Source organism: Sceloporus undulatus, chromosome 3 (genome assembly GCF_019175285.1).
Source record: "Sceloporus undulatus isolate JIND9_A2432 ecotype Alabama chromosome 3, SceUnd_v1.1, whole genome shotgun sequence".
Lineage (NCBI taxonomy): Eukaryota > Metazoa > Chordata > Lepidosauria > Squamata > Phrynosomatidae > Sceloporus > Sceloporus undulatus.
The window spans coordinates 235570698-235596754 of NC_056524.1; the positions used below are offsets into that span (position 1 = coordinate 235570698).

General features: G+C 39.4%; 1 protein-coding gene across 6 annotated transcripts in view; it reads right to left on the reverse strand.

Annotated features, from left to right (window-relative positions):
• Positions 1-208: 208 nt before the first annotated feature.
• Positions 209-26057, reverse strand: part of XRN1 (5'-3' exoribonuclease 1) — a 62765-nt gene continuing 36916 nt past the window's right edge. For 2 of the 6 annotated variants that reach the window (XM_042457049.1, XM_042457048.1), the window contains 15 exons: positions 23100-23232; positions 20073-20142; positions 19482-19707; positions 18840-18941; positions 17301-17399; positions 17105-17219; positions 11919-11980; positions 10630-10740; positions 9858-9980; positions 9570-9717; positions 6130-6311; positions 4184-4297; positions 3957-4080; positions 3174-3334; positions 209-3086 (listed from right to left, as the gene is read on the reverse strand). In XM_042457049.1, the coding sequence (XP_042312983.1) occupies positions 2781-3086; positions 3174-3334; positions 3957-4080; positions 4184-4297; positions 6130-6311; positions 9570-9717; positions 9858-9980; positions 10630-10740; positions 11919-11980; positions 17105-17219; positions 17301-17399; positions 18840-18941; positions 19482-19707; positions 20073-20142; positions 23100-23232 (2076 nt within the window). In that variant the 3' untranslated portion in view covers positions 209-2780. Of the gene's footprint in view, positions 3087-3173; positions 3335-3956; positions 4081-4183; positions 4298-6129; positions 6312-9569; positions 9718-9857; positions 9981-10629; positions 10741-11918; positions 11981-17104; positions 17220-17300; positions 17400-18839; positions 18942-19481; positions 19708-20072; positions 20143-23074; positions 23233-26057 lie in introns of those variants that run through there. The other 4 variants (XM_042457050.1, XM_042457051.1, XM_042457052.1 and 1 more) reach the window with 4 other exon arrangements.

Here is a 26057-nt window from a genome sequence, read left to right on the forward strand (position 1 = left end):
AAGAAAAAACCCCTCTGAAAAAATCTTGCCAAGAAAACTCTGTGACAGGGTCATCATGGTCATCATAAGTCAGAAGCGATTTGAAAGCACACAGTAACAAGTCCTGTAATGACACCAAACAGTAAGTTTCATCTTTAAAGAAAGGTATCCTTAAAAAACAAACAAAGTATTAACTGGCAATGAGAAAACAAGCCTTTTGAACACAGAATAATTGTATACGTTTTTAATGCAAGCAGATGTGGGCATGCCTTTTATAAAATTATTGTATTAAAGCTCTCCAGAGTATGCAATCCATATGTTTTTTCAGTTTATTTTACATACAAATTTAAAATATTTTTTAATAATCTTTTGCATGACCAAATGCTAGAATTCTGAAATGCACAACACTATACACAATGATGCAGCCCATTCATACCAAGTTCAAACATTTCACTTGGCAGACAGACCAATTGCTTTCTTTTTTAAAACGAAACTACAAAATGTACACATAAAAATCTTCCCTTTCAGATTTTAATAAAATACTACTCTATACAAGATCTCAGTGAAAAATCCAGCATTTACAAAATATCCTTTGAGAGAAATGAGACATATAATCTTTATAAAAAAACAGAATGTAATTATGAATAAAATGCCTAAAACCAATTTTTTATGTCTTATATGTTACATACCTAGAAACTGGGTGCCTCCAAATTAGCATAATAAAACAAGATAGAGTGAAACAGACACAACACAAAACATGGATGGGAACCAAGTTGATGAAAACTCAACTGGCAGTTTTACTGAGAAGGAAGAGCCCCTGGTATTAAGTAACAATAAACAGATGTACATTTGCTGGTTCTGAGTCAAAAAAAGAAAATCAGCTTTCAGAATTCCTTCCATAGGACTAAGTCCTAGTATGCAGAGGTCAAAGTAAGTCTGGTGGAATTAGAGAAATGGATGCTAGTATCTGGAATAAGGGTGAATTAGCCATTTATATTCCTAGATCTCAAACAAAAGACTATTTTAAATAACATATCTAGACACATTGGTAAATCTCTGATCTAACTATGAAACAGAATTTAAACGATATTGATTATCAGGCAATATTAACAAAAATGTCTGGACTCAGCCCCAAGTTAAGCCATTTTTAAGACCCACTGATCTCTGTAAACAGTCTCCTAAACAATAATAACTGAGGAAACCATTTCTTACTTTTAGATGAATTGTGCATAAGGTTCTGTGGTAGATGCTCATTTCCCACAGTGCAGTGTGGCACTCCCCTTAAACTACTGTGTTCTACTGCTTGCACATTAACACTCATTTGAATGTGGTTAAAGTACCATACTCCAGCAGTGATTACCAAAATTTGGTCCTCCAGGTGTTTTGAACTTCAATTCCCAGAAGCCCCAGATAGTTTGGTCAACAGCCAGGAATTCTGGGAGTGGAAATCCAAAACATCTGGATGACCAAAGTTTGGGGACCACTGCTCTATAATTTGAAGAACAGTACTGCTGCATGTGTGTGCATGCATATATTCTTCCATCCACAAACTTAAATTTAGAAAGCTTTGTGATTCATTTACTTAGCAGTATGAAGAGACATACTATTCAGATACCTGAACAGATAGTACTATTCAGACATTATTTTCTTACATGGAAGTCCATTTGGAAAAAGCAATGTGTGAGGCATGACAGCCAACACATCCTGTACAAAATAGGTGATGCTAAAAATAACATTGTGACATTTTGAAAGCTAGTGATAAAATAGCATCTTTCCATTTAATGTTATCTATCTCTCTAACAATGCAACATAAATTTGAACTGAAGGATATTAGGTTATACACTGAGTAGAAAGAAGAAACTACTGAGTCTGAATGTGAGACTGTGCTGCAGCATCTTCCAAACTATGAAGGTAAAACATCAATCTCTGCCCTACAGAAACATGGAATCATTCAAACAATAGCTGATATTAATAAAAATAAACGATTCAGGAGTCATGCTTTGGATACACCAGACCAAAGAATATATACAGGTAAACATCAATAAAAGCACTAAAAAGTCAAAGTTTTTGGGTTTTCTGATGGGTCCTAGGAATACCAGATCTGTAGTACAGGTTATCAAGTCAATCACTCAAATTACTACTTCCAACAATTAAGGGACACCTCCTCACATACCTGTACTTAAAACACTACTCTGTAAAATATTTCTGAAACATATCTACTCTGGTTTTCTTGTCACTTGTTTGTTAATGGTGCCAGTATGTTAAAGACAGTTTATTACAACAATTTTAGTCAGACAATGTCCAAGTTCTTAAGCTGCTTTGGCATAACTCCTAGAAATGAATCTTACATAAAAACAAAGGTGGCAGTGTCACAATAGTTAAAATCTAGTCATACTGTAATGGATCAGAAAGATCTGAAAAATAGAGAGATAACTTGTTCAGGTTACATATAAATAAATCACTTTAAAAAGTTACAGCAACATCAACAATCATGCTTTGTATTCGCTGGTGTCTCAATTCTGTTTAAAGAAAGCAATTATTAGGACTGCCATGTCAATATTATTGCTCCTCTTCAGGGACAGATCCATAAAATCATTTTAAAGAGACAGAGGCACAACAGATAGATCAGTTTCCTTAATTCAGTGTTTCATGGATTTTAAACAGATTAAATCAATCTCTTCAGTGAACATAATTACATATTGAAAATAGAGTGACAGGAGATAGTCACAATTCAAAGCATGTTTTGAGTTATTACACTAAAATTTTTATTTTTTTTTAATAAAGTCATCCAGATACCATGCTTATTCTGAAGATTTGGGTGCCCCAAAATTGACAGCTAATTTTCTAGGCTTTCTCTTGATAGATACATTTGGTGTTGATTTTTTACGGGATGCAACTGGGTTTGAAGAAGCCATTTTCTCTTGAAATCCCATCACAGACTGAGCAGTTTGCTGAGGAGATCTTAAGGAATCTGAAGAACCATCCTGGAGATTCAGTTTTGTGGTATCAGTTACTGGCTGTTCAATCTTTAACTGTGTGTCTTGAGGAGAAACTGAGAATTCCTTAGATTCAGAGTTCATCTTGCTTGCAGCCCTTTTTTTAGTTACCTTTTAAAAAAGAATTACATTTACCTTTCTAACATGTGATAAGCATACAGAATTTGCATTTAGATGTGTGGTCACTGTGGAACTTACCTGTAAAGGTATGAACTGGTTATGTGTGCCAATTGGTACACTACCTAAAAAAGGCATGTTTCCAGGATATGAACCAGCATAATAAGTTTTGCCATGAACTGGCACTGGTGTTCCCCATCGTACTGGGCCAAATGCATGAGCTGGTGAAGGGAACATATTAGCTGTGAAAATAATTAGTTTGCTTTAGATTCTATTACTACAAGAAAAAGTAGCTTTCTTCACCCACCCTCTGATTCAGCTGTGGGGGAATCTGATCTGATCTTTGTCACAAAACATTTTGTGATAATATGACTGAAGAGTACAGTCTTCCAAGAACACTAGAGACATATTTTCAAGACATTAATGAACATTGTCTTTGTTACTTCTTTCCTCTAATGTAAGTCTTCTCCTTAAAAATAACAACCAGTTTTTGCATTCCGAAAAATGCAATTTATGTATTTTGACTGATCCTCTTTTCAGATGTATGAATGCTCTTATAGATGGATGCAGAACTTTCTTCTGGTTGAGATCTACATAGTCTCAGATATTACCTGGTGGGGAAAGCACAGCACTAGGCAAAAATCAAGCATGTCCCCCTTTTAGTCATTTCCTTGCCATCCCTCTTTCTGCCAGCCCTCTTTTCTCTTCTTCCCTCTGTATAGACAGCTGCTGGGGGTGGGACACACAGATTGGTCTAAATCAAACACTTGCAGAAAACCTTGTACAAATTATGCTGAGGGCTGCATACAGGGTTAGACCACAGCACCCGCCCACATACACACACAAAATTAAAATAAAATCTACCACTGTGTTGGGTGAAGACTGGAGGAATAGATCCAGGTGGCACAAGAGCTCCAACAGGTGGAAAATTTGGGAATACTGGTGCTGCTGGTGGTGGCGGGAGTGGAAAGTTCATTCCAACAGAGCTCTGCACAAAAAAAGGATGTTCGCTGAGACACAATAACTGTGTACCTAATTAATAAAGAAAGACAGTCTGGGGTTTTGTAAAGCATTATGACTACTGAACTCACCAACTGCTGTAAAGCAAACAATGCAGCATTCTCCTTGGCTTCATTTTCAGAATGGCATTGAGGTCCATGTACTAATAAACCATTTGACAACTTTACTTGACAAACGGTCATTGTCTATGGAAGATAAACAAGTTGATGTTAATACTGATTTTTATACAAAATACTATAAACAAAGACAGCAAAATAAGCATACTTTTTTTTTAAAAAAAGCAATCTCTTTGTTTTCTAACCCTAACCCTGGAATTAAGAATACCTATGGCCAAAAGCACATATGAAAGGCTACATCCAATATCATGAGAGAATTAATTATCATTCATGTAGTGTGACTTCCAATTTCTCTCCTCCTTCATTGTGCCTCATGAGCACATCCCAGATCTACTTAAGAGCATACCCCAATCCTTTAGAACAAAAATGTGGCATTTGTATGTGAGTGGGAATATGTTCCACCAGTAGCACACAGTTGCACACAGGCACAAACAGGTACAACTCAATAACTCTGCTCAATAAATCTGGTGAACTGATACTTCAGTCCAATGCAGTAGCATCAACCTCTTTGGTCCTGAGGGTTGTATCTGACTAATACTGGAAGATAAATATCTTTTGTTAACTGCCTTCAAGCTGACCTTGACCCATGACAATCCTATATGAGAGATCTCCAAGTCACCCTATCCTCAATCACCCTGCTTGGTTCCTGCAGATTAATGGTTGTGGCTTCTCTGATTGAGTCTATCCATCTGGAATGTGGTCTTCCTCTTTTTCTAGTGCCCTCCACTTTATCAAGCAATATAGTCTTTTCTAGCGAGTCCTTTCTTCTCATGATATGGCCAAAATACAACAAGCTCAGTTTAGTCATCTTTGCTTCCAGGGAGAGTTTGGGCTGATTTGCTCTAGGATCCATCTATTGATTCACAGTATTCTCAGAACTATTCTCAAGCACCACATCTCAAATGAAGTGATTTTCTACCTATCAGCTTTCTTCACTGTCCAACTCTCACAAACATACACAGAAATGGGACATATGGTTGCATGGAACAATCCTAACTTTGGCATTTAATTATATATCTTTACACTTCAGGATCTTGTCTAGTTCCTTCATAGCTGCCTTCAAAGTCCTAGTTTTCTTCTGTCTTCTTGACTGAAATCTCCAATTTGTAAAGTCGAAGGCTTTCATGGCCGGCATCCATATTTTTTTGTTGGTTTTTCAGGCTAAGTGGCCATGTTCTAGCAGAATTTCTTTCTGACGTTTCGCCAGCATCTGTGACTGGCATCTTCAGAGAATGCTTTCCCTGGAAAAATTGGGTGTATATATACTGTGTGAGCCTGGGAATGCAGGAGTGATTTGCATGTGTATTGTTAGCCTCCCAGAACAATACACATGCAAATCACTCCTGCATTCCCAGACTCACACAGTATATATACACCCAATTTTTCCAGGCAAAGCATTTTCTGAAAATGCCAGCCACAGATGCTGGCGAAATGTCAGAAAGAAACTCTGCTAGACAAACCGACAAAAAACAATCTACAATTTGATTGATGATTGAACCCAAGTATGGAAAATCTTGAACTATTTTTATCTCTCCATCATCTACTTTAAAATTATGTAGATCATCTGTGGTCATAATTTTTGTTTTCTTGATGTTCTGCTGTAAACCTGCTTTTGTACTTTCTGCCTTGATCTTCTTCAATAATCTTTCCATATCTCTGCTATTTTATGCTAGTATTATGATGTCATCTACATATCTTCAATTGTTGGTGTTCCTTCCTCCAGTTTTCATGACTCAGTCCTCTGCATTCAATCCTGCTTTTTGGATGGTGTTATTCATGCCGTTTGACTCAGTATTTATTATTTATTTATGCTGGAATTAAACAATGAACCAAACATTTTCTTCTAGGTTGCAATAACTAATTAATTTTTCAGCAGATCTACAGTTCACAACTAAACTTACCTGTGGGGTTCTAAGGAAGGAAAAATCTGGTGGCAACATTCCAACAAGAGAACAAATACGTGACAGCTCAGATACTGGAGTGGACAATGAATTTGGTAGTCCATGAAGAGGGTGACTACCAGTTTCTATGGCCTGAGTGTTCTGAGATCCTCCCGTGCCAGGGGATTTGCTCATGAAAGCAGCTATCAAGAAAGAAGAATACTGTATAAGTCTTTGAAAAGAGTAATTCAACTTACTTGAATGTCAGAGGCTGAAAAAGCATTACACCAGTGATTCTCACACTTTGGTCCTCGAGATGTTTTGGACTTCAGATCCCATAATTCCTCACTGCTAGCCATGTTAGCTGAGGTTCCTTGGATCTGAAGTTCAAAACAAATGGAGGATCAAAGGTTTAAAGACCTCCAAGAAAGGAGACTCCGAGGAAGTGTGTTCCATTGTCAGACAGCCCTTACTGTCAGGAAGTTCCTCCTAATGTTGAGGTGGAATCTCTTTTCCTGTAGCTGGCATCCACTATTCCAGGTCCTGTTCTCTGGAGCAGCAGAAAACAAGCTTGCTCCCTCCTCAATATGACATCCCTTCAAATATTTGAACAGGGCTTAACCTTCTCTTCTCCAAGATAAACATCCCCAGCTCCCTAAGTTGTTCCTCACAGAGCATTATTTCCGGATCCTTCACCATTTTAGTTGCCCTCCTTTGGACACGCTCCAGTTTCTCAACATCCTTTTTGAATTGTGGTGCCCAGAACTAGACACAGTATTCCAGGTGAGGCCTGACCAAAGCAGAATAGAGTGGTACCATTCCTGCCTTGATATAGACACTATACTTCTATTGGTGCAGCCTAAAATTGCAAATTGGCCTTTTTATCTGCTGCATCGCATTCTTGACTCATGTTCAACTTGTGGTCTGCTTGGACTCCTAGATTCCTTTCACATGTAGTCTTGTTCAGCCAGGTGTCCCCCATCCTATATCTGTGCATTTCATTTTTCCACCCTAAGTGCAGTACCTTACATTTCTCCATGTTGAATTTCATTTTGTTAACTTTGGCCCAGCTTTCTAGTCTATTCAGGTCATTTTGAATTTTGATCCTGTCCTCTGGGGTATTAGCTACTCCTCCTAGTTTGGTGTCATCTGCAAATTTGATAAGTATGTCCCCAATTCTGTCATCCAAGTCATTGATAAAGATGTTGAATAGCACTGGGCCCAGGACAGAACCCTGTGGGAGCCCACTGGTCAATTCTCTCCAGGACAAAAAGGAGCCATTGTTGAGCACCCTTTTGGTTCAGCCAGTCAACCAATTAGAAATCCATGTAACAGTTACCTTGTCTGGCCCACATTTTACAGTACAAGCCTGTTTTCAAGAATGTCATGGGGAACCTTATCAAAGGCCTTACTGAAATCAAGATATACTATTTCCACAGCATTCTCTTCATCTACCAAGCTGGTAATTTTATAAAAAAAAAAGAGATCAGATTTGTCTGGCATGACTTGTTTCTCTGAATCCCGTGTTGACCTTTTGTGATTATGAAACTGCCTTCTAGATGTTCACAGACTCTCTGTTTAATGATCTGTTCTAGAATCTTTCCTGGTACTGATGTCAGACTAACTGGATGATAATTTTTGGGATCCTCTTTTTTCCCCTTTTTGAAGATGAGGACAACGTTTCCCCTCCTCCAGTCTGCTGGGATTTCTCCTGTTCTCGCCAATGGCTCCGATAGCACATTTGCCAGTTCTTTTAATACCCTTGGATATAGTTCATCTGGTCCTGGAGACTTATATTCATTTAGATTAACCAGGTATTCCTTACTACCTCTTTACATTTTCTGTGCTGAATTTCCCCTTTTCTGTCCTCTGCTCCATTATCCTCAGGTTGAGCACCCTTTGCCTTTTCTGAGAAGATTGAAGCAAAGAAGGTGTTGAGTAATTCTGCCTTTTCTCTGTCCCTTGTTAGCATTTTGCCATCTTCTCCTCACAGTGGTCCTACCATTTCCTTCTTCTTCTTTTTGTGGCGGACATACCCAAAAAAGCCCATTTTATTGTTCTTAACCTCTCTAGCAAGCCTGAGTTCATTCTGTGCTTCAGCTTTTTTTACTCTACCCTTACATGTGCTAGCTATTTGTTTGAATTCATCTTTGGTGATTTCTCCATTTTCCATTTCTTATACATGTTCCACTTAAAACCTAGTTCAGTTGAAAGTTCCTTAGTCATCCATCCTGGGTTCTTTAAACCTCTCCCATTTTTATTCCTCATTGGAACTGTTTGAAATTGTGCCTTCAGTAACTCCCTTTTGAGAAACTCCCATCCATCTTGAACTCCCTTCTCTTTTAGTAATCCCGACCATGGGATCACCCCAAGTATTTCTCTAAGTTTACTAAAATCAGCTTTCCTTAATTGTAGAATGTATGTCTGACTATGCCTGTCTTCTCCTTTCCATTGTATAACAAACTCCAGGAGAATATGATCACTCCTACCTAATGATCCCACCACTTGCACCCCATTAACTAGGTCATCCCTGTTGGTTAGGATCAGATACAAAATAGCTGACTCCCTTGTTGCCTCTTCCACTGTTTGGACAAAGAAACTGTCTTCAAGGCAAGTGAGGAATTTGCTAGACCTTGAGGATTTGGCTGAGTTTGAATTCCAGCAAATATCAAGATAGCTGAAGTCACCCATCACTACTATATCTCTCCTATGTGAGTGTGTGGTCATCTGTTCTAGAAAGGCATCATCCAATTCCTCTGCCTGACTTGAGTGTCTGTAATAGACTCCCCTTCAATTTTTATCCAGATGCTCTCCACCTGGCTTCCAGTTTTGATATTCTGGATCTCTTCACTGGTATAAATATTCCTGACATATAATGCTATTCCTCCTTTACTGTTTGGCCTGTTTCTCTTAAAAAGGTTATACCCCTCTATTTCTACATTCCGATCATGAGACTCATTCCACCAGGTGTCAGTGATGCCTATTATATCATATTTGCTTTGTGCTAGAAGTTCAAGTTCATCCTGCTTATTTCCCATGCTCTGTGCATTAGTGTAGAGTCACCTAAGATCACATGTCCCCTTTACTTGCTGCCTGTGCATGTTTTTTGTTTTTTTTGGCCTCTCAATGTTGGGTCCTTTCACTGTTTGCCTTGTTCCCTCTATGACAGTTTGACTATTTTCTCCAGCCCTTTTGCCTTCCAGAGTACTGTCTCCCTCCCCCACATAACTCAGTTTAAAGTCCTCCTGGATAGATTCTTGAGACTGTTGGCAAAAACGTTACTACCAACTGAAACGTCTTTGCTGAGATCTCAAGAATCTGATCAGGAGGGCTTTACACTGAGTTATGTGGGGAAGGAGACAATACACTGCATTACATAATCAAGTAACACAAATTTTAAGTATATGCACCAAATCATTCCAATAATATATTTAATTACAGAAAAAATATTCTGGACATACCCATCTTTTTTGTATGTCTATGTTGTGAGGCAGGTCCATAAGAATCTTGCCTACCCGTAGAAGTAGAAACTTCATTAATTGCTGTCTTTCCTTCAGCAGTGTCAGAAGCATCTATCTTCAAAATTTCTTTGAGCATCTGTGTCCCCTTCTTCAAAAGAAAGTGAAAGGAAAGTATGTATCTTATCATACTAATTTGTCTATACAGTACATGGTGTTCATCTTAACTTCAAAACCAAAACCAAGGATATTGATTCTAATATTATACGTAATACAGCATAATATACAAACCATAGCAAAAGATTGTGGAGACAAGTGCTCTTCATTTGTTGGCTCCTTGGAATAAGATGACTGTACTTCCTTTTCTTGGAAAAGTTTCAAAGATGCTAAGATGCCTTCAAGTTCAGTTCCATTCTAAGGAATACATATTGACATATACTAATAAAAAGTACAAAATCTGGGAAGATTAAACAAGTTCAAATTTTACTGAAATCAACAAAATTTTAACCAGGGGCTTTTGCCCAAGTGAATTCTTTAACATATTTACTTTCCTGGAAAAACACTGAATATGATCCACATGCATTCTACTGTGCCCGTACATATCCTAGCCAGCACAGCTTTTTGCCTTCACTGCAGTATCTGATATAACTCTATTTACAACCGTGTAGTGTGTGTGTATGCTATTCAGTGATACAGGATCTAATATCTTTTTGGCAATCTACGGGCTTACAGTTTAAAAAAGTAGAGAGAGAGATCCATAACCACATTTAGAAGTTACTAGAATATCCTGCCATCAAGGATTAAAATTTTCAAGGGTTAAAATATTCTCCTGACTCTCAGCTCCTCTTCAGAGGTTATCTCCCTCAAGCTGCAATTTTAACATATGGATCGTGTTAAACTTATAAGCAAATTGCAAAATTCAGAGTCTGGAGCAATCCCATATAGGACCTCCATGAAGAAAATAAAGTAGTTAAAGTGATTAAAACATAACCATTCTACTGTGCTGATTTTATTTTCAAAATATATTCAAGGACTTGCTCATATTTGGTTAGCTATCACCTACCTTCTCAGTTATACTGGGACCATCAACTTCTGACCTTTGTTCTGCTGAGATATTTGGAGCCTCATTCCTCTTCAAAAGCTTCACATTATACTGGGTAGCACCTGAAAAATTCTAAAATAGACTAGAATGTTAGATTAAATGCAAATCAGTAAAAAAAGAAAAAAAGAAAAGAAAAGAAATCAATCATTTAAAAATGATTCTTTCATGTTGGGGGAGGGATATGAGAAGGTAGTTTTAATGCTATGACTACAAACAGTATTTTTTTAAGCCAGGTGTTAATGGAGAACCAGTTTTAAAAACAATCTTCTCTTTGTTGTTGCATGCCTTCAGGTCATTTCCAACTTATGGTGATCCTAAGGCAAGTTGTTCAGAGAGGTTTTTGCTTTTACCTTCCTCTGAGGCTGAGAGAGTGTGACTTGCCTAAGGTCATCCAGTGGGTTTCCATGGCTGAGCGGGGATTCAAACTCTGGTCTCCAGAATCATAGTGCAGTGCCCAAGTAACTATACGATGCTGGCTCATCTTTACTACCCAGTCCCATACAATCATACTCCAAACACCTACAGAGGTCATCTCCCTCAAGCTGCAATTTTAACATATGGATCTGTATATCCATTACATAAATATTCACTCTGTCTTTCTAGCTGGGATCTTCAAAGCCAACAGCCAACTTAAACCATATTACAAATCCAAGAATGCATTTAAAAACAGCAAAATGGTTTATGTCCAAGTTCTATTCTTGTCATTTTGTTTTCTCTGTACAGTTTCTCACTGTATGCCAATTATCAAATTGCTTTCAAAGATGTAAAATACTATGTGGCAAGAATTCAAAGATACAGTATAGCCATGTTAGTCTGTAGAATCAGTATGTAGAGAGATCTTGTAGCACCTTTGTGACTAACTGAAGTAAAGAGGTTGGCAGCATAAGTTTTCGTAGACTCAGGCTGCCAACTTCCTTATTTCAGTTAATCTCAAAGGTACTACAAGATCTCTCTACATATGTGGCATGAAATGAGAGGAGGGAAACTGATCCTTAAGAAATTCACATACAGTACTACTTTATATTTGTATGGACCTTGTTTCAAGATTTCATGAGAACTGGCAGTAGGACTATGAATCCTTTAAACAATGGCTCTGAAAAACAAACTGGCTACCAAAATTATATATATAATAGGCTTAGAATAAATAAATTCTTCCATTCACAAAAGAGTAACTAAAAGTGACCCAAGAAACAAATTAACAGAGCTACATTTATCAGAATTTGCAAGCAGACTTGAATGATTATAGTTACCGGTTTATTTGATACTTTATGTCTTTCACCTTCATTTCTTGCATCTTTACAATCTTCTTTGGCTACAAATACAATATTAATTATATCAATCAAATACTCATTTTACCAAACAACATTTTAAAAAGAGTGCAACCAATCCTATACATGTGCACTTGACTAAGTCTTCCTGAATTCAGCGGACAACAGGACTGCAACAGAGACAATTTTTTCACACCAGTATCTTTCTTGCTATCTATATTAGCACTGTCTGATCAAAAGCGATGGAATATCCATGTTTACTCACACTATCTGATTAACAGGGGAGGAATCTAGGTGCAAAGGTATAGAAGAGTTCTCCAGCTCCAAGATGCAACTCCTCAGCAAAAGAGTCATCAGAATATAAATACCACAATAAAAATGTAAAGCAGATTGAACTAAAAATAGTCAATCTTACAGCATGACCAAAAATGAAATATGGTGGGCCTTTCTTAAGAGGTAATTACAAATATTTGGGCCATATTAGTATTATTTATTTCTATCTGACTTATTTCCCCAAAATTGGGACTCCAAGTGGCTCAAAATTAAAAGAATTCAAATATACAAAATGAAACAATTAAAGCAGAATTAAACTATTTACAGTATTAACAGTATTAAAATAAATTAAAAGAATAAAATGCCATTAAAATGATAAAATGTTTTTGGGCAATAGTGTCTTATGTATGAGCAAAAGAGAGAAGCACTGGCAGTTCCACCAATTTATACTAAATAGGATAGCAGAAGAATATACCTTCAAAAATTGAGAGACTGGACTTATTCATTTAGGGATGGCAGTTGGGTCAGTCCACTATGATTGGGTTATTCCTGCATACCAACTGAATCTGCAGAATCCCAAGTTCTTTTTCAGTTATCACTGCTGAGCTCCTTCCCCACTCAGTTTGATTATCCAGCCCTACCCAACCTACCATCTAACTGCTGATTTGTATTCTGTAAGGGCAGGTGAAAGTCCAACCTCTCATTCATGGGATAGCACAGAGGAACAATCCACTATGATTGGTATTTACCCAGTCCCTCTTCTTATGAGTGGGACATTCAGCTAGCCACCACTGACTGTAACACAATCCTGCCAAAAGTTGCCTTTGCTGATCTGTATTTATCTATGAGTCTATAGTATCTCATGAAGGTCAATGGCTCTTTCCATCCTGCTGCATCAAAAATGTCCTACAGTGAAGTGGACACTGCATAAGCCACACTAGTAGCCATTGATCTTGTTGAATGCCCTGGTCTTAGCTTCTTCTCCCAGTCATAACAAAGGAAAATACAAGCCCTCAACCACCTACCCAGTCCTTCTTTTGAAGCCTTCTGGCCTAATGTTCTTGGATTGTAAGACACAAACAATGATTCCATTCTTCTGAAATGCTTGGTTCTGTTTAAATAAATTTTATTATCTCTTCGTACATCCAATGTATGCCACCATTGTTCCTCTGGATGGTCTTACAACCAACGTTGAAGCTTCATGTGCTTAAAGCAATGTGCTCTACATGGGGCAACTCTTGTACCACTCTCGGAAGCTACAATTGGTTCAGAACATGGCAAGACTGGTCACTGGATCCTCCAGGGCCAGTCACATAACACCTGTGCTTAAAGATCTACATTGGCTGCCCATTCGCTTCCGGGCGCAATACAAGGTGTTGGTTATCACCTATAAAGCCCTAAATGGCTTGGGCCCAGGGTACTTGGCGGACCGCCTCTCTCCATATAATCCGCCCCGCACACTCAGGTCAGCCGGGAAGCAACTGTTGCGAGTTCCAGATGCAAAATATTCTATAACAACACAGAGGGCCTTTTCCATCTTGGCCCCACAGCTCTGGAACTCGCTTCCCAGCTAGCTTCCGCTTGGCCACCTCCCTCGACCTATTCAGGAAGGGGCTAAAAACCTTCCTTTTTCAGCAGGTTTTCCCCTAATGTCCCAGTTGTACTCCTGCTCTCCTTTTACAGCTTTGCATTTTGAGCTGGACTGGATGTTGTTAATTGTACCTTTTAATGTGTTTTATTGATGTTTTTATTATGACATTGTATACTTGTGCAATTGTGTATTTTGCATATTGTAACCCGCCTTGATCTGTGGAAAGGCGGGCTATAAATAAAGATTTTTTTTTATTTAAGTACTACATTATCTGCTTCGCGGCTATGCACCTCCTTCAATATCGTGTCCCCCTCTCATAGGACTATTGCTCTGGAAACCAGAACTGCTATAGGTGCATCCACTAGGGAACTTAAAGGGATTCTTTGCCTCTCTTCTCAAAGAAATATAGTCTATCTGAATATGCTACCAAATGTCTGGTATTTAAAGGAATGCTCCATTCAGACTGAATCAATTCCTTAAATAACTCTATGGCATCTCTGCACCTTGAGCTACCTTTCTCCAAATTATTGACTTGACTTGTTTATCATCTTCCCTCCTAGTTTGTGACCTCACTCTATTATGATCCAAACCTAGAATTCTCAATAACCGCTTCATTAAACTCTTAACAGCCTATTCCAATTCCTTTTCATTTTCCTGTTCTGAAAAGTCTGCAACAATGTCATGTTTTGTATCATACAGCATCTCCTCTTCCCATAACTCTTGGTCCATGTCCATATCAGAACTTTTTGAATGTTTTGTTTTCTTAAGATACTTTCTTGGTTTGTATTCTTTGTCTACATATATCTTCCTCTTCCTGTTTCCTGGCTTTTCTCTTTCCACCTGTTCATAGCTCTTTTTCTATCATCATTTTCATTCTCTTTGATATTCTGTGTATTTTAATGTATTTCATTATATTCAGCCAAATCTGCTTATTTAAATCAATTGGATTGTAATTCATTTCATTTGGTCTTTGCATTTTATTATTATGCTGTATTGTTTCTTGGTTTAAATTAATTGATTGGCTATTTTCAAGTTAATTGCATTATCCATATTTAGCAGGTCTCATCATATTTAATTAATCAGATAGCATTTCTCTTATCATTTTAGGTAAATCAGTTGTATTACAGTTATTCATTTCCTGTGCCTTACAAATTCATTGCTGACTGACATGACCTTACAGTTTGTTCAGAACTGTGTACGGCTCTCCTCCTTGGCTCTCCACTTTTTGCATGCCTCTGGCCTTGCTGGCCTGCAGAAGCTATGTTAGGCACATCTTTAAAAAGTAGCTTGTGAAGTTTTGCATTTCACTCTACCACAACAGTTTTCTCCGATTTGGTACTTTTGACTCAGTTTTAGTTTATTTTTCTTCTTATTGTTTTTATTCAACACATGCTCTGTTATTCACCACATGCTCTGTTTCATAGAATCATAGAGTTGGAAGAGACCACAAGGGACATCCAATCCAACCCCCTGTGGACAGGACAAGGAAGGAAGGAAGAGCAAGAGGGAGGAGGAATAGCAGCAAAGGCAACACAGATAAGAGGAGGAGGAAGAAAGAAAGAGCAGGAGGGAGGAGGAAGAGCAGTGGCAGTACGGGTAAGAGGGGGGAGGAAGGAAGGAAGGAAGGAAGGGAGGGAGGGAGGGAGGGAGGGAGGGCAAGAGGGCAGAGGAAGAATAGCAGCAGCACAGGTAAGAGGAGGAGGAGGAGGCAGAGGAAGGAAGAAGAGGAGAGAGAACGAAGAGCAATAGCGGTAGCACGAGGAAGAGGAAGCAGAGGGAGAATGAAGAGCAATAGCGGTAGCATGGGTAAGAGGAGGAGGAGGAAGAGTGGCGGCGGCATTTTGAACAGGGCTGAGAAGCATAGATCAATATCTATATGGGTGTTTTTAACTCAGGGTGGCAAGACTTGGTCCTCCTCCTTTTCAGGATCTGTCCTCCATTTCAACCTCCTGTCCAGGAGGGATTCCAAAAGGTCCTCCACTTTGAGCAGGGCTGAGAAAGATGGATTTAATATGAGTGGCTTTTTGTTTTGTTTTTAGCTTTGGTTTGGTCAAGTCCTCCATTTTTTTCTTGAGTGTTTTTCCACCTGGAAGTCCCACCTCCCCCACCCTCGGTACTGGGTGACATCTGGTGTGGGAATGCCACTGAGTTTGGGCACTCAGTTTCTAAAAGGTTCGCCATCACTGGGGATATGCCTTTACACTTACTGTATATTCATATATAAGTCTAGAAATTTTAGTCAAAAAATTGACTTCCCCAAAAATTGGCTCATCCATGGGTTGACTCAGAGAAAGAATTAGAGTAAGCAGTGTATTCTAACTCTTAAAAAAAAAAAAAAAGGGGGGGGGGAGGAACCATCCTCTGGTGAAAAGCAAGAGTGTAATCTGTTTTGGAAGCACTAACCATCCCAACCACTATCTCATCCATTCAGCCTTTAGGGTAGGCACAAACAGTAATGCTTCTGGTATTCTGTAAGTTCTTCAGCATTGTTTTCCTTTGATTCATTCTTCAGATCCTTTGTTACATGCCCCTAAGTTTTACCCTCAACTTATCTATGAGTCATATCAAAATGCACAATTGAGACCCCAAAACCTGCCCTTGACTTATAAATGAGATTGACTTACAGTTGAGTATATATGGTCCTTCCTGCATCTTTCACTTCCTCTTCTGTGATTGTTTCAGCTTCTCTATTTTTATTCTTCATACTGTACTATTATTCTGAAAGTTCCTTATTTTCTATCTATGGGTCAGAACAGATGGCCTATTAAAGATGCCTTCCAGGCATCTTGGGAGCACAGCATTTACACACCACATGCTCCAATGATGCCCAGAAGCATCTGGCGGAGCGGCATTTACATGCTGCACACCACTGGAGTGTCCTGAAGCTACCCTGGGGCTCCAGCAGGGCCGTGAAAGCCATCTCTTTCCCAGCCCAAATAGGAACAAATACTTGGGCTGAGTTCAAGGTGGGTTGGGACTGCCGCGTGTGTTTGCAGCGGCCCAATGTGTCTTCGGCAGGGGCAGCTTCAAGCCGCTCCTTCTTGCCAGTCTGTTCCGGCCCTAAGTTTGACTGAGAAGAGCATAAGTTTCCAGTTAGTCCAGTGGGATAGTAAAAACTGAGAGCAGAAGGAGCTCAGTGGTCACAACTGAAAGAGAACTTAAGCTTCTGGAGATTCAGTTGCTGTGTGGGAATAACTCAATCATAGTGGACTGTTTCTTCCTGCCCTTCCACAAATAAATGCTTTCCAACTGGAAGCTCCATGTTATTAAGGAAAAATTAAAATATTTGAATAAACATACTTACATTTTTTAAACAATTCTTGTTTTCTCTGATGTCCTTTGAAACTACTCTCATTAAAGCCTGGTTTGCAAAACTGGCCACTGGTACTTAGCTTTATAGAGTGAGGTAAAATTCCACCCTAGAAAAAGAGATTTTTCAGTACAAGATCTTGCATACCATGCAACTCCCACTTTACATCCACCCCAAGATAGAAACCAACCTTCTCATGCCTATTTTGTTGAGTAGGGTGAGACTTTCCAGAGCTCTGTAAAGTTTGCCAAATGCTGCAAAATTCATCATCTTGTTTGTTCTGAGGTTGCTGGAAAATAAAAATAAAACAGACTCATATAAACAAGATCTGCTCTGTATTAATTTTAACAATTGAGAGAAAAAATGAGATTATGTAGTTTTCTGTAATAACGGGCTATTTTCAGAACAGGACCAGCTATGACCTACCTCAATAACTGACAAACAAAAGGCAGTTAGTTGCCCACTGTTTCACATTGGCCCTTTTTTGAAGCTTACTAGTGAAAATGACTTTTCATTTTTTAAATTAAATTTCATAAAATTTAAGGCAGTGATCTCTGAAAGAGCTGCCCAGGCAGGGTACATTTTGTGTGGGTATGAAAGAGGTAAATCCCTTCTCCGTAGGATTTTAAAAGCTTCCTTCCTCATCCTCCTTTCCCTGGATCTCTGCCCCAGACAGCACCCACTTCCCTTCCTCCTCTTCTTTTCCCTGGATCTCTGCCCCATGGAACACCCCACTTCCCTTCCCTTCTCCATGGGATTTTAAAAGCTTCCCACCTTTTCCTCTTCCTGGATCTCTGCCCCACATAACACCCCACTTTTCCCCACTTCCCTTCTCTTCTCAATGGGTTGTTAAATCCTTTGTGAAGTCAAAGGCATTCATGGTCGGCACCCATATTTTTTGTGGGTTTTTCGGGCTATGGGCCATGTTCTAGAAGAGTTTCTTCCTGACGTTTCGCCAGCATCTGTGGCTGGCATCTTCTAAAAGATGCCAGCCACAGATGCTTGTGAAACGTCAGGAAGAAATTCTTCTAGAACATGGCCACATAGCCCAAAAAACCCACAAAAAACTATGTTAAATCCTTGTCCTTCAGCACCAGGGAAGTGGTGTTAGATGGTCAGGAGAGGTCCAGAGACAGAGAAGGAGGGAGGGAAGTGGTGTTTTCCTTTTATTTTCTCCTTTACATCCGTTGTTACTGCCCCTAAGTTCTACCCTCAACTTATCCACGGGTCATCATATCAAATCCATGATTTTGGCCCTAAAACCTTCTACATGAGGTCAACTTATACACAAGTATATATGGTATGTGATTTTCTGTTTTGCACATTCTCTTTAAGACACTGAAAGGTAGGGTAAAATATATCAGTAACAATAAATAAAATCTAATAATAATAATTTGTTTTATTTATATACCGCTATTCCAAAGATCATAGCGGTGAACAGCAAGTAGGCTAATTAGCAAGTAAGCTAATTTGCCCCCAACAGTCTGGGTACTCATTTTAGCGACTTTGGAATGATGCAAGCCGGAGTCGAGCTTGGGCCCTTTTGCTGGTCTTGAACTCGCTACCTTGTGGTTTTGAGTGAATGGCTGCAGTACAGGCATTTAAGCACTGCGCCTCCAGGGTTAATTTTTCACTTCTGCAGGGAAGCCCTATGCTCTTTCTCATCCATACACAATACATATCTATTAGCACACACTAATAAAATATATATTTTTAAAATCCAACTTACTTTATGTTTTTGATTGCCAACTGTATATGTTCCTTTCTGGAGGGACCCAGAATTGCCCTGGTTTTCAACCTTGAGACTGTTATGCTGCCTTGCATTCAGTTGCTAGATCACAGAATAATAATAACAATCATCATCATCATCACCATCATCATCATCTGGACAAGCTATTCAACTAGCTTCTTCCTCTTTAGAGTACTCCTTACTTGGCTGAGATTCTTTTTGGCCAATAGAATAATATGTCAAATAAACATGGCCATTTTGTATTTACAGTTCATTGGATCAAATTAAATTACTAAGAAAACATCTATTGGTAATATACTGCACACAGACCTATATGTATAACTTGCTCACTTTCACCAGCAGTAACTACACTGGGACATTTTCTTATCTGTTTTTCCTCCTTCAATAATATTATGGGATACAATACATGCCAAACATATACCCTACCCTCAAAGCACATCTTTAAGTTCTTGAAAATTCCAGCTCTAATGCAAATCCACTCAAATATGATCTTGATTAATATAAAGTCTTGTCTAAACTTTACCATCAAAAAAAGTTCAGTTAGCATCCATGGGGATCTATGTTTAGCAACATCTTCATTTTCAGTGATATAATTTCAGGAATAACTAAATATGGACTTACTCGAGTTGGGACAAAGAGGGAACGAGGGGAATGGTTCAGACCTCCTAGATGTGCTTTTTGTGAAGATACAGAAAATGATTCAGGTGAATATGAGCTGTAGGGACTCACAGCTGGCTGAGGTTTGACTATGGCAGTTAGCTTCTGATTTCCTGTTTCAGACCGATTACCATAAGAAAGGTTAATTAAGGCACTAGCTGGCATGCGGTAGCCTCTGGCAGGTGAGCTCCTACAGGAAGAGAGAAAGCCTGATAAAAATAGTTGTTTTACTTATGCCAGTGGTGCATAGCAAAACACAGGAATATTAAAAAATGAATCTGAGAACACTAACACTCTAATCTAAGAAACCTGAGTTTAGACTGCACCTTCATGAGGAACACTGGTTGTCTTCCTGGAGGTGCTCTTCACCTCTATTTCCCAGTCTATAAAATGAAAATGTATAATTTTTTCGAAGCATGGCTGCTGAATTAATGAAATATGGATAGCAAAGAACTTCATTCACAAGTCATAACAACTTTTCAATATGCTGTGGTTACACATTTCCTACTCAAACACACTAAAAAGATGGAAATAATGTAGCTCTCTTGAACAAACCTTATTGTTAATCCTCCATAAAATTCTTCATCAAACAGTACTTCATACAGCACATCAGATTCTCTGCTGGCTGAAGAAAATATAGATGATAAACAATACTATTTAACACACATGAAGATACTTCCATAAATTATTTCTTTCTTCAAGCACAAATATATTAATCTGTAGGATTCCACTAGTCAGTTACACACAGAGGATTGGAAATACCATTTTAGAGCTATCACATTCTGCATTTCAAGCATTCTTTAGCTAGTGAACAGACAGGTCCAGCTCCATCAGGGCTAGCCTGAAGAAGAAGAGCCCTCCCTCCATGATAACTGTCATCCTTCGGCCTGTGAGGGAGTGTACAGGCAGGCCCAGCTCCACTAGGGTTAGCCTGAAGAAGAAGAGCCCTTCTTCCAGTCCATCTGCCTTGGTCCAGGCCTCAGAGGGAGAGAATAACCACTGGACCTCATCCCCTTTCCCACCACCATTCCCTTCTCCTTTTGTGTCATGTCTTTTAGATTGTAAGCCTGAGGGCAGGGAACCGTCTAATTGAAAATAATAATTGTAAGACGCTCTGATAGCCTTTAGGGCTGAAGGGCGGGGTATAAATACCATAAATAAATAATAAATAAAATAAAATAGTGGTCCTCCTGGTCCACACAACTGTTGGTAGTGGACCTAGAGATCATTCTTCCCACTCCATGTCCTGACTTCATAGAATGCAAACAGCTGGAGCATACCATATATACTTGACTATAAGTCAATCTCATGTATAAGTCGAGGGCAGGTTTTGGAGCAAAACTCATATATTTTGATATGACCCATAGGTAAGTTGAGGGTAAAAATTAGGGGCATGTAACAAAGGATGTAAAGGATGAAACAAAGTAAAACAGTATCAAAAAACTTACAAAACATCAGCAGTTATAACTATTTGTAGTCACGCTAATGGCTGGCTGGATGAGAGAGAGTAGAGGGTGGTCAGTGCTTCCAGGTCATATTATATTTTTGCCTTTCAACAGGGGATGGTTCCTTTTTGTTAAGAGTTACAGTACAGCCCTTACACTGACCTATGGATAAGTTGACTCAGGTTTTTTGGGTCAATTGTTTTGACTAAAATTTCTAGACTAACACATGAGTATGTACAGTGTGTGTGTGAATGAATGAGTATGCATGGGACTTGTTCACAGTGCCTGCTGAACATCTATCAAGAATCACTTCTTCACTTTGGGATGAGAGAGAGTGGGATAATAACTAGAAGACACAATTTCTTAAACCAAGTGGGAAAATGAATTAACCTTAAGCACAGCTGAAGTCTAGGAATAGAACTATTTGTGCAAAACAAACAAATCTGCATAGATCCTTCAAGGAGAGCATTCCTTGTCCCCTTATCTAGGCTTGCCATATCCCGCCTGTGGGCGGGACTTTCCCGGTTTTGGGCTGGTCCGCACGGTCCCGCCCCGGGTTGGCCCCGCCCCCGGGATTTCCCCCGCCCCCGGGCTTTGTTGCAAAGTGTGCAACAGCGGTGGCGGGGGAAAGAGAGAGGCCTCTGTAGGCCTCTCTCCTTTGGCGGGGGGCTTCCCTCCCCTCTTTGGCTCCGCTGGAGCCGAGGGAGGGAAAGAAGCCTCGCCTGCTGAGGCCAGACTTCTTTCCCCACCTGAGCTCTGCCGGCAAAAACGGAGCCCAGGCGGGGAAAAGAAAGCCTCCCTGGGTGCGGAGAAGGAATCCTCCCCTCAGCGAGGATTCTTTTCCCCCTGGGCTCCGTTGGCAAAAACGGAGCCCAGGGGGAAAAGAAAGCCTACCTGGGGGCGGATTCCTTTCTCCACCTGGGCTGCTTCCAACGGAGCCCAGGCAGAGAAGGAATGCTTCCCTCAGCGAGGCTCTTTTTCAAATGCAGGGCCCAAAAAAAAGGTCCTACATTTGAAAATTTTGTCCTACATTTGTCCCGGTTTGGAGGTCCTGACTAATGGCAACCCTACCCTTATCTGTACACTCCCAAAAGCAATTGCCTGTATCCTGAGCATGGTGGGTTGGAAAAAATGTCACGGACCATGTTGGGGCTGAGCTCCTTCTGATATGTTGTCATGACCACTGACATTACCTGAAATGCTACTGATTTTTCAGTATATGGCCAGAAAGATAGCAGCAAGTCACAGGCAGCACCAACTAGACTACTAATCCAAGTTACTGGGATGTGAAACTTCAACATAACCTGTTTGCACATCAGGAAGTTCCACAGGAGAGTGTCAGGTTTAGAATGCTAGAAGTGGAAGAGATCCCCAAGGGTATCCAGGAGCACTCCCAACAGATGGCCATCCAGTGTCTGCTTAAAAACCTTCAAAGCAGCTCCACCACACTCTGGAGCAGTGTATTTCACTGTATCACAGCTCTTACCATTAGGAAGTTCTTCCTAATGTTTAGGTGGAATCTTTTTTCCTGTTTATTCTCTTTTTGTACGGCAATAAAGCACATGGACTTCTGGACTTGGTCAAATAAGGATGGGAATGAGTGAAAGATAAACTACCAGAAGCAGTTGTAACTTGAAAACAGAATGTTTCAAAAGGGAGAGGCTCGTATCTGAAGAGATTCAGCAGGGTTTGAGGTTGATATTGATAGTGTGCTGAGCTGACAAAGACAGAGTTTTGAGTTATTAGAGAAAGATTCATGTATTTGAGGAAGGGAGAACTGCCTATGATACTGGGGAGCCTAAAGAATAGAATATTGGAGTAGTTACTGAACATACTATGTTCATTAAATCTATTTCTGTTGTTTTAAACCTGTCTCTGACTATCTGTTAAGCTATCTGGCTGGCAAGCTTGAACTGGAGAGAGGCCACACATACCAAATTAAAGAACCCACACAACAACACAACCACAAGTCCACATTTATAGGGGTCACCCTGAGGCCCAATAACTCTATCCAGCAAAGAAGGGATATGGAGAACAAGGGCAGGATGAGTGGCAAGATTCTTAGGAGTCAGAGTTTTGGGGTAAACCTGAATAAAGAATCTGTCACACCACCTGTAAGTCAAAGATACGTAATAACCTCCTTTTATTCCTATAATGGTCCCACGAAGTCCAATGGGAACAGAAAAGTTCTCTCTCACATTCACAACACGGTCAAATAGCCGATAATCTGCATCACGGTCTGGTATAATTCCATGCTGTTGTTCTAAAGGCTAAGACAAACCAAAGATTTAAATAATAGTATAAGTATTCAAATAATGTTTCAGTGTAAGACTGTGGAACAACACAAATGATTTATGTCTCTGGACAGAGAGAACATGGATATTAGAGATGGTAGAAGACTCAGAGTGGATCAGATTGAAAATGGCCTGTGCCATAGCAGTAGTGGCAAAAAAGAATTCCATCTAAACGACCACCTTTGCATTTGCAAAGTGTTGTCTGGAAGAGGTGTTTCGAATGGTCTGGGATCTTTTATATTTTGCTCCACAACAGCAGTATATAAACTACTCGGCAGCCCACTGGAAAGAATTTGCACAGCACTTTGTGGTTAAAATCACTCAGATCTACTCTGACTTGTATGCTGTAGGTGATACTGTGGCTTGGCCACTGCTTGTCTGTATTATTGGGTATATTTCAGTTTGTACAACCTGAGATATTAACAGGATCGTTGGAGAAGTGAAATCCAAAATATGCATAACAGACCTATGGCTGTTAAAAGGAGCACTGGCACAGTGGGTAAGGGAAGTAGTAAATGCATCATTACAGCAAGGCAGGTTTCTATCTTGCCTAACAGAGGCTGTGGTGAGGTCATTGTTGAAAAAAATCTTCCTTGAGTTCTACTGTACCCAAGAACTATTGGCCAGTGTCCAATATCCCTTTTTTGTGCAAGTTTCAAGAACATTTAGTGGCCTCTCAGCTCCAGGGACTCCTGAATAAAACAGATTATCTGCATCCATTTCAGTCTAGCTTCACACCTAGTTATGGGCCAGACACAGCTTTGGTCACCTTGGTGGATTACCTACACAGGGAACTGTTAGTCCTGCTAAACCTCAGCTGCTTTCAGTATCATCAACCATGGTATACTTCTGAGCCACCTCTCTAGGATGGAACTCAGAGGCTTCTTGAAGGTGTGGACTCAGGTCGTGCTGGTGCATGCCTGTTTGACATTGTGGTCACTGGCCTATGGTGTCCCTAAGAGCTCAGTTTTGTCCCCCATGCTGTTTAATTTTTAAACAAAACAGCTGGCAGGTCATCTGGAATTTTGGGGTTCAGTTCACCAGTACATTGATGACATCCAACTCCATCTGTCCATTTTCCATCTGATTCCAGAGAAGTTGTTCCTATACTAAACCAGTATCTAGGGTCAGTAATAGATTTATTCCAGACAAGACAGAGGTGCTTCCAGTCAGCCACAAAACAGATCAGGGAATAGGGAATCAACCTGTGCATGAGGAAGTTACACTTCCCTTAAATCTCAGGTCTGCAGCTTGGTTGTACTCCTGGGCTCAGAATTGAGCCTGGGTGTCCAGGTTTTAGATGTGGCCAGAAGTGCACTTGCACAATTAAAACTAATGTGCCAGCTGTGCTTGTTCCTTGAGAAGTCAGATGTAGCTACAGCTGATATATTCCTGGATTACATCCCTTTTGGACTACTATAACATGCTTTTCTTGGGGCTGCCTTTGGGAACTGTTTGGAAAATCAATGGGTCCAAAATGATGCAGCTATGCTGATGACCAGGGCTGGCAGAGGGGTCCCTGTTGAAACAGATTCACTGGATACTGGTCTGCTTCTGGGAAGTGCTAGTTTTAACCTTTAAAGCTTCACATGGCTTGGGTAAAGAATGGGTGACAGACAGTATCTTCCTATACAAGTCAGCTTGAGTTTTAAAATCTGCAGAGGAAGGTTTTCTTTTGGTTCCACTCCCTTTCCAGATGCATAGATGAAGATATGAGTGAGAGTCTTCTCAGTGGCTGCTTCTGGGCTGTGGAACTCCTGGTTGGCCTCCTCCCTGCTCTCTTCCCACCAGCAGGTGAAAACCTTTCAGATAGGCCTTTAAATTTTAATTATGCAATGGTAGTCTGTGTGTGAAGTGGTGTGCTGCATTTTTAATCTTTTATCAGTAGTTATGTTTTAAATGTATTTTATACTTTTTTTTACCACAGGCTTAAAAATAAAATTGTTATTTTTTAATTTTCGTAAAGTAAGATTTTAGATTAATCCTGTTTAAATTACTGTAAACTGCTTTGAATCTCATCTCAAGTGAAAAGCAGGGTATAAATTCAATAAATAAATAAATAAACAAACAAACAAACAGATAAACAAACATGGTTTAATTGTGTAACATATCCAGTCAATAAAAATGACCTCAAAATAGTAACACTGTGTTCTTACAAGAGGTTGTTCACCAAATTTAGTTTCTGTATTGAATTAATAACCTGATAAACACATATTGAGTGGAGCTAGTCTATATATACTGTATACCAAATTGCCAACACCATTTTTAGAATGATCAATCCAGCAGTGTTAGAATTTGTAGAGATGAAGAAAAAGCATCTGAATATAAACTAGTATGAAGTACTTGTTAATTTCAATATCTCGCTATTATGGATAGAACAACACTTGATTGTTAAGAGAATGAATTTACTATTGAATATTGATGATTGATTCAAGTGAATTTGTACAGTTGGCTTGTTTAAACCATGGGTCAACCCTGATTTCAACCAAAGGACTTTTTCATATTTTTTTAAAAGTCTGCTTATTATTGCTATTTTACAACCCTCTTAGTGGGCTAATAATGGTTCTTTGAATTTTACTGTTTTAAACAGTGTATTGGTATTCATTTTTAGACTAGCATCAAGTTTCTGTTGGTTCTTTTTAATCACTTTATTTTATAGTAATTTTATAGTGCAAGAAATGCCATTCAGAAAGAAATCCTTCAATTAACCTAAGTTCAACCAAAACAACTTACTTTAAAAGAGTACTTTTCAAAGAACAATAATTTAAGCTAGTGGCTACAACACCTGACTACTTAATTTT